The 14,623-nt window shown below is 43.5% G+C and overlaps 1 protein-coding gene across 1 annotated transcript in view; it reads left to right on the forward strand.

Moving 5' to 3' along the window:
- Positions 1 to 1,263: 1,263 nt before the first annotated feature.
- PDXK (pyridoxal kinase) overlaps positions 1,264 to 14,623 on the forward strand; it is a 40,504-nt gene continuing 27,144 nt past the window's right edge. Inside the window, exons 1-2 of the mRNA XM_015883765.2 lie at positions 1,264 to 1,455; positions 14,069 to 14,123. Coding sequence (XP_015739251.1) covers positions 1,363 to 1,455; positions 14,069 to 14,123 — 148 coding nt within the window. The 5' untranslated portion in view covers positions 1,264 to 1,362. The remainder of the gene's footprint in view (positions 1,456 to 14,068; positions 14,124 to 14,623) is intronic.

A 14,623-nucleotide genomic window follows, 5' to 3' on the forward strand; every position in this document is an offset into this window, starting at 1 on the left:
CAGGGTCTGATATGTTGTTGTTGAGAGTACAGGTGGGAATGGGACAAGGAGGAGAAGCAGGAGAGAAAATAGAGGGGGAAAAAAAAGATGGTAGTTTAAGAGTGATTGCTGGAAACAGAGACTACATAGTTGATGACAGAGAAAGGAATGGAGTGTCCCTTCATTTACCACTAGATAACATGAGGAAATATAATGTAATATTTCTGAGAAATGATATTTCTATTCAGACTCAATTTAAAGCTGTCCACTAAGAAGAACAAGAGACATCAGGTATGATTTCTCCTTGTGACATGATCTTTGACTGTGCCCGCGTTGGTCAGTAATGACAAATGGCCAGAAGAAGATGAAGCTCCCAGGCATTTTATCAAGTCCTATCTCAGCAGAGTCCTGATGTATTGCAGCACTTGCCAGCCAAAACATCTTTTACTCTTTGACAGCACTCTGAAGGGATCCTGTGTGTGTGTCAATAACATACAATTGCATTCACCTCAAAATCTGTTGGCAAGCCGTGTGGCCTGAGAGTGCAGCAAGCTGGTGGGCCATTGCAGAGCCGTTTGTGTGGCTGTGGATGGTGTTGGTGGCTTCACAGCATCTTCTGGGTGCCTGAGGAGCTGTGGGACAGGTGGGACATGCTATGTTCGAATTGTTCACTACAAGAAACACGTTGAGGCTCTGGATTGTGTCCAGAGAAGGAGAATGAAGCTGTGAGGGATCTGGAGTGCCTGAGGGAACTGGGATTGTTCAGTCAGGAGAAGAGGAGGCTCAAGGGAGACATTATCACTCTGTACAATCACCTGAAAGGAGGCTGTGACAAGGTAGGGGTTGGCCTCTTCTCCCAGATAACAGATCGGATAAAAGGGAATGGCTTCAAGTTTTGCCAGGGGAGGTTCAGGTTGGACATTAGGAACCATTTCTCCTCAGGAGTGGTGAGACAGTGTCACAGGCTGCCCAGAGAGGTGGTGGAGTCGCTGCCCCTAGAGGTGTTCAAGAGCAGCGTGGATGTGGCACCAAGAGACATGGGCAGTGGGCATGGTGGGGGTGGGCTGGCGGTTGGACTGGGTGATCACGGCCGAGGCGTGTCACAACGCCGCAGGAGGAGGAGGAGGCGGCCGGCTGACACTGGGCGGGCAGCCGGAGCTGACAGCCGCGCACAGCGGACCACCGCCGGCGCCGCCATCTCGGCCCTTAGGCGGCCGCACCGACCGGCTGACAGCCGCGCTCCCCGCCTCCTTCCCCCGCGGAAGGTGACAGGAGGGGCGGGCGAACGCGTGACGCCCGCGCCCCGCCTCCCGCTGCCGCTTCTGCTGCTCCCGGCGCCGCCGCCGCGTCGGCCCAGCGCGGGCTGGCGGCGGAGCTGTAAGCATGGAGCCGGAGCGAGAGTGCCGGGTGCTGTCCATCCAGAGCCACGTCGTGCGAGGCTACGTGGGCAACAAGGCGGCCACCTTTCCCCTGCAGGTGGGTGAGCGCTGCGCGGGGCGGGAGGCTGCGGGGCGGCCTCGTCCTGCCCAGGGCGGTGGGTAAGGTCAGGGGACGGTCGAGCTCCTCGCTGCGGGTGCCGCTGGTGGGCGGCTGCGGGAGCACATGTGGGGACCCGCGTTGAGACCTGTGCTGGCCGGGGGGTGAGCCCCGCAGTGGCCGAGTTTGGCTGAGCTTCGCCCCTCCGTGGCCATTCACTAAATGGCTTGTGTGGGTTCAGGTGAATTTTGTCCTTTATGATGGTCATATGCCCGGCTTCTTGCTAAGGTCTGGTGGCAGTTAGTGTGCTCTGGGGTGAGCTTTGGTACGTGGCTTGTGAAATACCTTCGTGATACAATCTGGCTGCTTACCATAAAGAGACCCTTGCACTGATGGGGTTGCACGAAGCTTGCTGTTGAAAAATCTCATTGCTATAATACAGTCTTGTGACACGGGTTATCTGTGCTTAGTAAACGGTGCTGTAATCTCACTTGACTAGGCACCAGCGATGGTCTGTGCTGATATATGATGTGTTTGAGACCAGGCCTGCAACAAGCCATGCATCATAGAGTCACAGAATGGTTTTGGTTGGAAAGGAGCTCAAAGCCCACCTGCCCCAAACCCAGCCATGGGCAGGGCTGCCCCCCACCAGCTCAGGCTGCCCAGGGCCCCATCCAACCTGGCCTTGAACCTCCAGGGATGGGGCACCACAGCTTCTATGGGCAGCTGTGCCAGCGCCTCACTGCCCTCTGGGGAAGAATTTCCCTCTGACGTCTAACTTCTAGTTTAAAGTAATTCCTGTCTACCCATGTAAAAAGTTGATCTCCCTCTGGTTTGTAATCTCCCTTCAAGGACTGGAAGCTCACAATGAGGTCTCCAGTGAGCCCTTTCTTTTCCAAGGCCGAATAAGCCCACTTTTCTACAAAGACTCCACCTGTCTTTGTAGAAGAGGTGCTCCAGACCTTGGATTATCTTCATAGCCTCATCTGAACCCATTCCTTCTTGTGCTGGGGGCCCCAGGCCTGGATGCAGTACTCCGGGTGGAGTCTCACAAGATCAGAGCAGAGTGGGACAATAGCCCCCCTTGTCTACCAGCCAGCCCTCTACAGCCCCTTAGCAGCAGCAGCCAGCTATGATAAACATGTCTTCTGAAAATTAATACATGCTCGGGTTGATGTACACGGGAAATCAACATATAGTAGGGAAATCTTTGTATGTGGAGACTCATGCTTGCAACCCTTATTCCAGAAATCATGAGGCTTTTCAACTGTTGTCTTCTTTTCAGTTTTGGCTTAGAGGATCTCCTTACTGCTCTGTTACTCAGACTTATTCTGGCGTATGAGCCTCTGCATGACTTAAGTCATATAAGTTGGTCCTTGAAAGTGTCTTTAGCTCCTGGACTATGGCACAATTAGTTACGATGGTAGTTAAAAAGTGACTTAGAGCTGGTTCTGCATGGGAGATTGTCAGAATTACGCTGTGTGTTGTTCCTTGGTGTGTAGCACTAAAGTTGCTGGGGCGGAGGAAAAAACAACTCTCCTCTCTTTTCCTTTGGTCTTCTGAGCAAAATGAGGCTTTCTTCTGAGCTTATCAGGAAGCTATCAGTTTGCCAGTAAAGTGTATGCAGATATATATATATATACATGTGCATGCATGTGGATGCATGCTGTCTGCTGGGCTGAAATCATGACAAGGACAATTCAGGAATTTGCATTTGGACAGCAGCATCCAAGAAGAAACCCAATCTTGGATTTGCCTGCTGTTTGCAGAGTGTTGCAGAAACTTTCTGTCTGAAGGAGAGCTACAAAGATGGGGAAGGGTCTGGAGGACAAGATGTACCAGGAGTGGCTGAGGCCCCTTGGTTTACTCAGTCCAGAGCAGAGGAGCTGAGGTGAGGCCTCATGGTGGCTGCAGCTCCTCACAGGGACAGTGATGGAGCCCAAAGGAACGGCATGGAGCTGTGTCAGGGGAAGGGCAACTGGGGGTCAGGGAAAGGGGCTGCACCACAGGGCGGTGGGCATGGAACGGGATGCACAGGGCTGTGGGCACGGCCCCCAGTGCTGGAGTTCAAGGAGTGTCTGGACAGTGCTCTCAGACATAGAGCTTGATTTTGCGTGGTCCTGTGTGGAGTCTGGAGTTGGGCTCCATGATCCCTGTAGTTCTCTTACAACTCAGAGTATTCTATAACTTCCCAGAGAGGTGAATTGTCCTCAGCTATGATTTGAATTATTGTATCAAAAGATTTGTGAGCTTTTGCTTGCATGATTTTATTTACCTTTGAAATTTGTGAAGGTGATTCTGTGTTGCTCTTAAAGTAGTCCTAAGTTACCTGAGTGGCTTTGGTATCAGGAAAAGCTTTAGGTTTTCCAGTATTTAGGAGATGAAAAGTGGTAAAATGAGTGTTAGGGAGTTGCTATTGTTAGTCAGGTAACTTGTTTTAATCCAAGAATATGTCTCCTACTTAACTTGTCATAATTTTCCTGATAGGAAATAAAAATAAACATATTCACCACAAGACACAACATTCAGTGTTATTTTATTGTAGGTGTTTTCTTCCCCAGACTGATCTCTTGTTTGATAATCTTAAATATAATTTGACTCCCCTTTCCTACTTGACCTTCCAGGTAGGAAGGAATGTGGTTAAATGTGACAATAAGCAGAGGCTGTGGTGCTGGCAAGCGGAGAGTGAGAGGCCTCCTCAAACCACAGAGTAAATACACAAGTATGAATGTGTTTCTGTTCTGCTGATGTACCTCATCATGGTCACCAGGAACATCTCTGTCAGTAGGTAGATATGAGATTTATATGGGACACCCATCAGAAAATCAGCTCTTGTGAATGAGTATTTCAGGCTGTATGTTCGGTCTTTTGGGCTCCTGTAAGTTTCCAAAGAAGTTTGAAAGGACAAGGAAAACACAAGAGAAGATCTCAGCTGATTTGATGTGGGCAGTGGGCATTCACATTTGGTCCATTGGGCTCAATAATACTGTCTGCAAGCCAGAGCCTGTGGATTTTTGTTGATGTGTAAGTAGCAATCACAGCCAAATCTCATAGTTTGTTTTCTTACTGTGTGTTTGATAATGCAAATGGAACATGATGACGATCTTTTTTGTTTGTTTGCTTGCTTTTGATCTGCCCTAATGCTCACAGAATTTGACATAATGTTGTCTCTGTTATGATTTGGTTCTTGACTTCCTTTTCCATATCTGTTTACATTGGAGATGGAACTAAAAGCATGGAGAAATACCACGCTTTGTTTGGGTCTGGCATCTGAAATTGTTTTCCCTGCCCTGTATGACGCCACCATAACAGCTCCTCTAGTACAGAATGAGAGCCTTTGGAAATTTGGTCAGTGGTTTTGTTGTTTCTTTTTGTTCTATTTATGAAGAATGGAAATAGCTGCCTCTTAAGGTTTTAATAAAGACAGGTGATTCTCATGCTTCTTGGACCAGTCCTCAGTGATTCTCTTCCACAGATAGTAGGCCTGTGGTTTTAGTTCCTTCTTTATCATAAGAAGAAATGGTAAAACAACTCTGGCCAGCATAGCCAGTGATTTCTGTGGTGTTTAAGGATAGTCTCCAACTGTGTTGTTCGGACACAGATAGAATTTGCTTGCATGTGCTGAGATCAAAACCATTGTAAATGTGTTTCTAATGATTATCTGATGCCATGGCAAAGAAAAGTTTCAGGCTTTTTAAAAATCTTTTGTTTTGAATGATGTAGTCAAATGTACCAAGTATTGTACGGGGAAAGAGTAGGAATAGGAGTATCTCTTATTTAAGATGCCTGCTCATTCTGCTTTTCAAAACCTACTTCTATAGCATCAATTATATGAGTCAGAAGAAGGATGAATCAATCAAAGGCCTTTACAGAATAACAATAGGAAATGTATTTACTGGCCAACCCCTGTTTTTGTTAGAGATCAAAGGCTGAGAAAATCAACTCTTAAAAGAACATTTTCTGTTTATAGTGTCCAAAGATTGTCCTGAATTGTGCATCTGAAGCAAGAACTGGGGCTTTACATTCATGTTATGGCCCTTCACTACAAGAAAGGCATGGAGGCCCTGAAGTGTGCTGGGAGAAGGGCAGTGAAGCTCTGAAGGATCAGGAGCACAAGTCTGATGGGGTGCAGCTGCGGGAACTGGGATTATTGACTCCAGAGAAATGGGAGACCTTGTTGCTCTCTCTAATCACCCAGAAAGAGGTGGGCATGGTGTGACAGGCTGATCCTAGAGGTCTTTTTCAGTGTTAGTGATTCTGTGTTACTAATACAATAGAACGATACAGCCTAGAGAAACAAACGGCATACAAAGTTACTGATGATTCTCTAAAATCATCCAGGGCTCTGAGCTCCAGTTCTCTTAATATCTGTACCAATTAAAAATAGAGCAGGAGAAACTATTTTGTGACAACAACCTCTTACACGATTCATTTAAAAAACAACTTTCTTCACCTTATGTCAACCTATGTAAATTTGAACATATTAGCTGGTTTGGGCTTTCATTACTGGCAGTAGAAATCCTTCCACAGTTGATTGAACCTCACTCTGGCACTTCTTGCGTTGGCTTCAGTTAGCGTTGGAGCACTTGCTGAAAAATGGTAGAGCCTGCCCCGTGGCACAATGAAAGCTGGAGGTGAAACATATATATATGTTTCTAAAATAGTGTTTCCATGTATTTTACAGCAACCTTCCTTCCCAACCCCAGCTGGTTCTTCCACCTGTGCTATTTCTCTGTCCGTGTCAGTTCTTCAAGGAAGGTTGTTTTGTGAGGCCATGTGGCTAACTGCTCTGGAAAGCCATCCAGGTTATAAATAATCTTTTTTTCCCCCTTCTTTGTCAAGTTACTTATCTCATGAGTCATTTTTCTGACCCAGTTCATGGCACAGCCCCACAGACAGTTCTTTTTGGCGTAACTGTGGCTCAGGGAGAGAACAAGCCCCAGGCTCCTGCACCTGGTATCGAGTCCAAAGGAAACATTCCTCAAAGCACCCTGTGATCTAAGACATCTGCTTGTTCTGGAGGAACTGGTGAGGATGTTTAACTGTTCTTACAGAAGCTTTGTACTTTCCCCATAGTGGTCTGGCTGTGATGTTTACAAATGTGATGCCTCTTTTGGAAGTTGACCTGTTCTGTTCTTACAGGCATTTGTTATCTTGCAGTTTAACATCTGAAGCGCTGGTAGGAGAGTAGGATCCATTCAGTCTACCTAAGAAGGCCAAGTGTAGCGTACGTGCTGGATAAAACAAATCTCTTCTTTGCAGTATAGCTCCACCTTGGAAGTACATAATGTACTTGTCAGGCATTGTTAATGGAGTGGCAGCTAAAGAACTAGATATCCAAAGTATAAGCAGTAGGATTAAAAATAAAACAAAAATCGGGGGGAAATAATATGTTGTTACTTTTTCTGCCCTTCTCTATGATCTGATTCACTAAAATAAAGCTGAAATTAAGTGCATGCCTCAGTACTGTTGCTGTCCTGTGTGTTTGCCTCCCCTAATTAGTTTTTATAAACTTATTTGTGTAGCACACTGTGCATGATTCCAGTTGGCAAGAGTTTGCAGTAACAAGTATGATGTTTTAATCAAACTGTGTCCGAGTGTAGAAGGAAGTAGCATGAAAAGGATGAAACTGAAATGTGCAGAGATCCTGCAGTTTTAGTATTCTTCAGAAGCATGGATCTGTAGAATCACAGAATGATTAGGTTTGGAAAAGACCTTGAAGATCACCTTCTGCTAGACCAGGTTCCCTAAATCCCCATCCAACCTGGCCTTGAAGACCTCCAGGTGTGGGGCATCCAAAGCTTCACTGGGCAACCTCACCACCGTCACTGTGAATTTCTACCTAATACCTAATCTAAATCTACTCTAAGTTTAAAACTATTTCTTCTTGTGTTGTGACTTACGGATGAGCTGCACCTTCTGCATCTGAAGTCAGTATCAAGGTTAACTGTTACCTAGTAAGCAGAGAGAGGCTCAGGATGTGGGAGGGAAAATGTATTTCTTGGGGGGAAGACAGTCAGGTATTCAAAATACCTCCTCGTTCTTCATTCATATGTTTGTTCTTTACTGGAAAGAATGAAGGGGGGAGACAGACTGATATTTCATTGTCTTTCATTACATTAGCCCTTATAAATCACTGTCTTGCTGATCCATCACTTGACCCCATTGGATGGGGAGTGTGACCTGCTGCACGTAGGAAGGTTAATTGAACATCTACGCTACGAAACTTTTGACTCTGAGCTGGGCTGATCCCAAGCTAAATCGGTGTAATGCATGGAGTAATATTGATGGGCTATCCAAACACCATTTCTTGTATCTGTTACAGCCTTTCCTGTGTCTCTGATGCCTGCCTTCATGAAATAACTTTTTCTCAAAGTCATCTGCTGTACATTTTTTTAATAAATTGTCTGTTATTTAATGATCTTTTTCTAACTCTAGAATCTAAAGTGGCCTGTTTGGTACCTGACTGCATTAATGAATCATCAGCAATTACCTCCAGCACCTCTGTTTCTAAGCCATTTATGTGCTTTTGTATTTTTCTCATGGCAAAATACCTCTAGCATCTTAATGATTTTCTTTGCAGTGCCTTGTCAAATGCTATACTAAAATACAGCTCTGTTATACCTACAGAGTTCTTGTTATCTACATGGTAAGCTCAAAGAGAGAAAAGAAGATTGGGTTAGTCAACAGTAATTTTAGTTCAGTTTATCAGCCCACGCCAGCCATTGTGCCTGCTTCACTAGTTGCCTTTTCTTTTCCCCAGGTTCCTTTTCCCAAACTGAACTTGTGTTCTGATTTTCTCTATCTGGTACAATGTATGGTTTATGATCCTGTAGCAAATGTAAGGAGAGCAATTAAATGAAAGAGCTGGTGCGCAGCCAGCGAGAGATGCAAGCCACAACTGGAAAAACCTTCCTCTTTCTCCAGCTCTGAGTTAATGACTTTAAGTTAAACTCAATTTTAATATATCTGAAAAAAGAAATGGGTATGATATGGCCCTGTACTGACATTGCAGTACACAGATGGATGATGTATAGTGCAGTGTGGTTGAGTCTGAACATTTGCAGGCTGCTCTTTGGTGGCACGGAAGGGACCAGGGCCTTGTTCCAAGCTATATTCTTAGTGTGGGAGGACAAGGGTCTTGGCTTATCACATCTGAGTGTGATAAGACACATCAAGTGATGCTGTCTTAAGCAGACAGGTTTGTAAAGTGATCGTACCATTTTTTATTCACTGTTGGCAAATAATATTGTTTCATATGAGTGGGATGAGTATTATGCTCATCCCCTAGTGCCTTAAGGAGGGAAATGTTCAGTGTTTGGAGCAACATTTATTTTTCGCAACTTCTGTCACTGAAATCTGTAGTACTGCTGTGTTTAAGATAGCATGATGATAGATCGAGTCCTCCATATGTCTTCCACGTCTCTAGAAGGCAGCACAGTGGTTAGAATGGGTTTGGAAATATAAAATGATTTAGAGATTAGTTTGTGATGATCTTGTTTTGCTTTACAACTCGCCTGTCTGGATGAGAGGCCCAGCTAGCTGAGAAACCCTCCAATAGTACGAGCAGTTTGTTTGGACCAGGAGGAAGAGCGCATACATAAAAATGTCTGAACACACCGTACTCTTTTAGAACTGGTTTAAAACCACATCTCAGCTTCTGTCATGGTTCCTTGCTTTTCAGCCTCTCCGCAAGAATGTTTTATCTGCAGAGCCAATCACTCTAAGTTGAGGCAATGGATTTTTGTGAAGTATGGTGGGTCAGACTGCTTACTAATGTGCAATAAAGTTGCCTCTCCATCACTTCTAAGTGAAGGCAGTGTGATCTGATGGGGTTTCATGACTTGGTAAGTCATTCCTAGGCATCCCAATCTTTTAGTCATCAGGTTGGAAAGCAGCTAAAATTAATGACTGTTTCTGATAATGGATCTGCATGTAGAATTAGATGAACTGAAATGTCCCTTCCAACCCAAACCATTTTATAGAATCACCAAGGTTGGAAAAGACCTACAAGATCATCCAGTCCAACTGTTCACCAATAGTTCCCACTATGATTCTGTGATCTTGCCCACTACAGGAAGATAAATTAGTAGCATGATCCATTATTAGAATTTCCTCAATTCACCAACTACCCTTTCTAGATGGGTTTGATTCATTTGTCTAGTCTGTGTTAAACTTCTTACTGTTCTCAATATTTCTACTAGGGTCTAACTCTGTTGCCATCCATTGGCACAACTGATAGGGTATTTGCTTTGGTGGTTCATCATGTAAATGTTCATTGAAACAGTCACCCTTTTTTTACATGAGGTTCACTTATAAACTGAGTATCTTGTGAAGCAGAAGTGTTGAAGTACAAGGGAATTAAGTATTATATAATAATGCTGCATTTAATATGAGGAGAACTGGATGCATTCAAGTCAAATCCTCCTTTCAAAAATGGAGTCTGAGAGGTTCTCTTTGAGAATCTTGTTGACGTAATCTAGTTAGCAGAATCCATAGAATCACAGAACCATAGAATTCTCCTAATTAGCATAATCTTCTGCTTTCTTCTTAGCCAGTGCCACTTTCTTGTTTTACTGCATTTCCCTGGGAAGTAAACTCATCTTTTAGAGATGTGAGCAAACAGTCTGCATAGTGAGAATTTCACCTGTGGTGCATTTCAAGCTCTGATCTGAATGTGAAACTCTTAATTGTGTGTAAAAGAAATGAGATAATTTACATACCCATTTGTGTGAACGTGAGCTTCATTTGCAGCCCTGATGTAGATATTTTTCTCTAGATTTGTGGTCTATGGGATCACCTAGATTAATTGGTTTTGCTATGTTTTAGTACGATAAAGCTTATTTGTTCCAAAATCAAGAGCTTTGAGGCAACTGGAGACAGTGGATGGAGGTTTCTGTTTTGCTTCGTGAAATACGGGTGACAACCTGTGAACATTTGTCAAGAAGAATCATGTCTACATAATCTTATATAATCTTTTTTTTCCTTCCTTTTCACTACTTTTCTTTCTTATAAGCCTATTGCTTATTCTGGATTTTTCCTTTCAAACGAACTGCAGTACTGCTTTGTGGTTTTAGTTTCAAACCCTAGAATGAGATGCCTCTATTGGCCATGGAGGGCAATATGTACAGATGATATTGCAGAGTAGAAAGATATTTTTAATTGAATTTCAACCTAGCAGAACTAGGTCATTATTCTCTAAAATTGCCTAAATTAAGTACTAATTAAAGCATTCAAGTTTAATTGGTCAGTTGCTCATTCAACAACAAAGGACACAGTGTCTTTACTGACAAAGCCAGCATGGTTAGTAGTATAAACATACAGTGCCACTGGTTTTTAGCCTTATAGCCAAAGTGGTACAATGGGAAAGGCTTTTTGTGTGTTGGTCAGTGCTCGTCCTCTTGGGTCTTGTAGTCCTCCATTTCTCAGAGTAAATAAAATTATTAAATGAGAATTTAAATTAGTCTTTACTCTGTGGCAAAGCTAATTTTGGAAGCTAACAGTTTTCTGTCTCAAGCGGTAGTAACCGCGGTAGTAAGGTAGGGATGGAAAGAGGAAGTGATCGCTGCTGGAGGGCCTGCAAGAAACCAGATTGTCTGGAAAAAAAGGGATAAAGATACGTGTCTCTGGCAATTGCAGCCTGGACACTTGGGAAGTATCTGCTGTCATCTGTGTTAGGACCATGAGGGTAATCGGAGGGCTGGAGAACCTCTCCTACAAAGACAGGTTGAGTGAACTGGGCTTGTTCAGTCTGGGGAGTTGGGAACTCTGGGGAGGCCTCATTGCAGCCTTCCATTAGTTGAAAGGAGCTTATAAGAGGGAGGTCGACTTTTTACATGGACAGATAGTGATAAGACAAGGGGGAATAGCTTTAGTCTAAAAAAGGGAAGATTCTGATTACATGTCAGGGAAAATTTTCACTGAGAGGGTGGTGAGATGCTTACACAGGCTGCCCAGAGAAGCTGTGGTGCCCCATCCCTGGAGGCACTCAAAGCCAGGTTAGATGGGGCCCTGGGCAGCCTGAGCTGCTGAGGGGCAGCCATGCCCACAGCAGGGACTGGAGATAGATGGTCTTTGAAGTTCCTCCACTCTAAGCCATTCTGTGGTTCTGTGATTTCTAAAACCTGCGGCAGGACCATCACCTCAGTCCCTTATAACAGGGGAAAATGGGAAGCAACAGCATGTGTGGACTACTTACAAGCTAGTACAGAGAAGGAATAAATTAAATATTTTTGTGCATTTCTTAGTAAGTTCATTCATTGCCCTAATTGAATGGTGTCTGAAGTTGTTACTTCGGATGTAGCCTAAATGAACATGGAGGGATTTCCTTCAGTTTATGTATACTGAGGTGAGAAGAACATATGTGTGAATACACACACACACACACACACAGAGAGAGAGAGAGAGAGAGAGAGAGAGACAGAAGAGTGACAGTTTTAAGGCCCAAAAGTTGGGTTGGTTTGCAAATGTAGGATTGATGTGCAAAAAAATAAATCAGGAAGCAGTGGAAACATGATGTGTCACTGGGTATGAGCTGTAACCGTCAGTATCTCAGTAAAGACATTTGTAACTGGTGGAAGTGGCCAAGTGGCACACGAGGCTTCTGCTGTATTTGTCAAGCCAAGCATAGAGACAACTGCACTCTTCGCTGAACCATGATAAATCATTACCAGCTTGAGTTTGTTCTCTGCTGATTGAACACTGACTGAATGCTGACAGAACTACTGTGTGGATCTGCCTTTAAAGTTATTTGCCATCCAACCTGTGGATTAGTGAATTGTGGGCTGGAGGGGACCTTAAAGATCGTCTAGTTTCATTTCCCCCATAAATCTTAGTAAGTCTGTTGTAAAGTGCAGATGTTAAGTAGTTGGAGATGTGTGATGTAAGTATTGCATGGGAATGGATTAATTTGCAGTTATTGCCAAGATGATGGAAGGCAATTAGAACTTATTAGGCCTGTTCTTTACAGGGAGAATTGAAAATGGGATGACGTTTGTAGAGGCAGTTCCCTCATTCATGTCTTTGAAGAGCATGTGCACATACCAGGGTTAAGGTCCTAACAGTATTGACATGTTCTCATACTGTTTATTTCTCTATACTTAAAAATAAATCCTCTAAGAGGAAACAAGGAACTGGAGCAGAGAAGAAGCAGAGAAGAGTTTATACTTAATCAGGCCTAAGCAACCAACCCACTGCTCTGCCTATCGTTTATGGAAGATTACTTAGTTGTTTAGTTAAGAATGAACAGAAACCTTGATTAAATGTTGGAATAGGGCACTTACTGTGTGAAGACCTGTGTATGCTCTGAGCTGTAGTGTGCCAGAAACGCAGTGCCTGCAGGCAAAATGAACTCTTCATGGCAGCACGTACCTCTATCTCTATATAATGGTGAAGGGTTTGAAAGAAAAGGTTGTTACTTAATGGCTTTACATGAGGAAGAAAATACAAGCACTGAGGAAATCTCCTCTCTGGTACAATCCACCCAGAGATTTTTAATGCATGTGAAGGAGTTGCCTTTGTGATGAAAAAGGGAGAAATGTGCTGCGGAGTGAAAAAAAAACGTGACTGGCAAAAAGCCTCCTCGATTCACTCCCCCTCCTCAGCAAATTGCCTGAAAATGGATCGTAAACAGCACTGCATCATTACTATTATCTCCTGGTATGACTCACCGAGCTGTATATAGCAGCTCTTCTTTTGAGGAGAATTCTTACTCAGAGCAAGTAGGCTGTGCAAGCAAATACGGAATGTCAGACTGTTATGTCACTGCTGCATTAGAATGTCTCTGGCTACAGATAACAGTGTCTAAAAATGGCTTCATAAGGAGTAGTCCCTATCTCCATTAAACAGGTACTGTCAGGTTTATAATCCTCATTAGTTTTCTCCTGATTTGGTACTCTTCTTTTTCATGATTTTTGTCTCTTTTTGAGCAACATTTGTTAATTGCACTAGCAATTACTTCAGAATTTGACTTGCTGGTAATGCAAGGTGGCAGATGGGATTGGTACGTGCCTTATTTTTAGCTTGTCTTTTTGAAAGCTTGTTCCCATTGATTGCCTAATTGTTCCCCAAATTAATTATCCAAGATTTCTTTCTATTCTCTTAGCACTAGCCAGTAAAGAGACTGTTTGTAAAATCCAAGTGTGTCTCATCATGTAGATCTGTTGATTCTTCAGTCCTCTTTTTAGAAAGATTGGCTTTCTGAAATATAAACAGCATCCTCCCTCTGTATTTTGCATTCCATTAGCACCTTGAAATTCAGACTGCTTTTCTTAGCAAGGAAGACTAGCCAAGGCTTTCCTCAGAGCTACTACAACTGCTGCTGATTGGGGAAACTTCTCTGTCCTTATCCCTAGATGAACTCTTGCCTGAGGATTCAGAGCTCTGTTTTGCTGATGTTGGTGCCAGTGTCAGTCTTTTTCCATAACCTCTTGTGTACCAGATTACTGCATTGTTTATTTATGTTTTATGTATGTTGACTCAGCTTTGACTCTGAGACAGCGCTAAAAGATTTTTAAGTATGTACTAGGAAACAAGAATGCTGCCCTGTATTTCGTGGTATTGGTAACACTGACAAAGCTGTATGAGTAAAACAAATACTCCTGTTTTTTTGCAGGTTCTGGGATTTGAAGTTGACACAGTGAACTCTGTCCAGTTTTCAAACCACACAGGTAAAAAATTTATGTGCATCTTAAGACACTGCCCCTCAGGGATTGAGCTGTACTCAATGTGTGTCTCAGCTCAGTGGGTAACTGTGGAAAGGAGTTCTGTTTTATGGTTTCACTCCTGTTTTCAGGATGCTGGACGTAATTGTAATTTTTGAGTCTATCAAAAATCCATGGATTTGGGATTGGTACATGACATGACACGGGGATGTTCTGTTCTGCTACTTCAGAATGTGAGTTACTTTTATCAGACAGAAATCTACTGAGACTGAAATAACTAGAGTATGGCCATCCACACAAGCAGTCCTGTGAATGAGGAAGTCTTCACTGCTGTTTTCTGTATGGTATGGCCCTATGACACTCATAATCACATTACCAACCCCAAATGTGTGAGCTAGACGTTTCTTCTGTGTGTATGCTCACTTAGAAGGCAAGCAGTTATACTGAAATTGCATTCTGGAGGGAGAATAGAATCATAGAATCATAGAATTACTCAGGTTGGAAAA

The sequence above is a fragment of the Coturnix japonica genome, chromosome 1, assembly GCF_001577835.2.
Source record: "Coturnix japonica isolate 7356 chromosome 1, Coturnix japonica 2.1, whole genome shotgun sequence".
Lineage (NCBI taxonomy): Eukaryota > Metazoa > Chordata > Aves > Galliformes > Phasianidae > Coturnix > Coturnix japonica.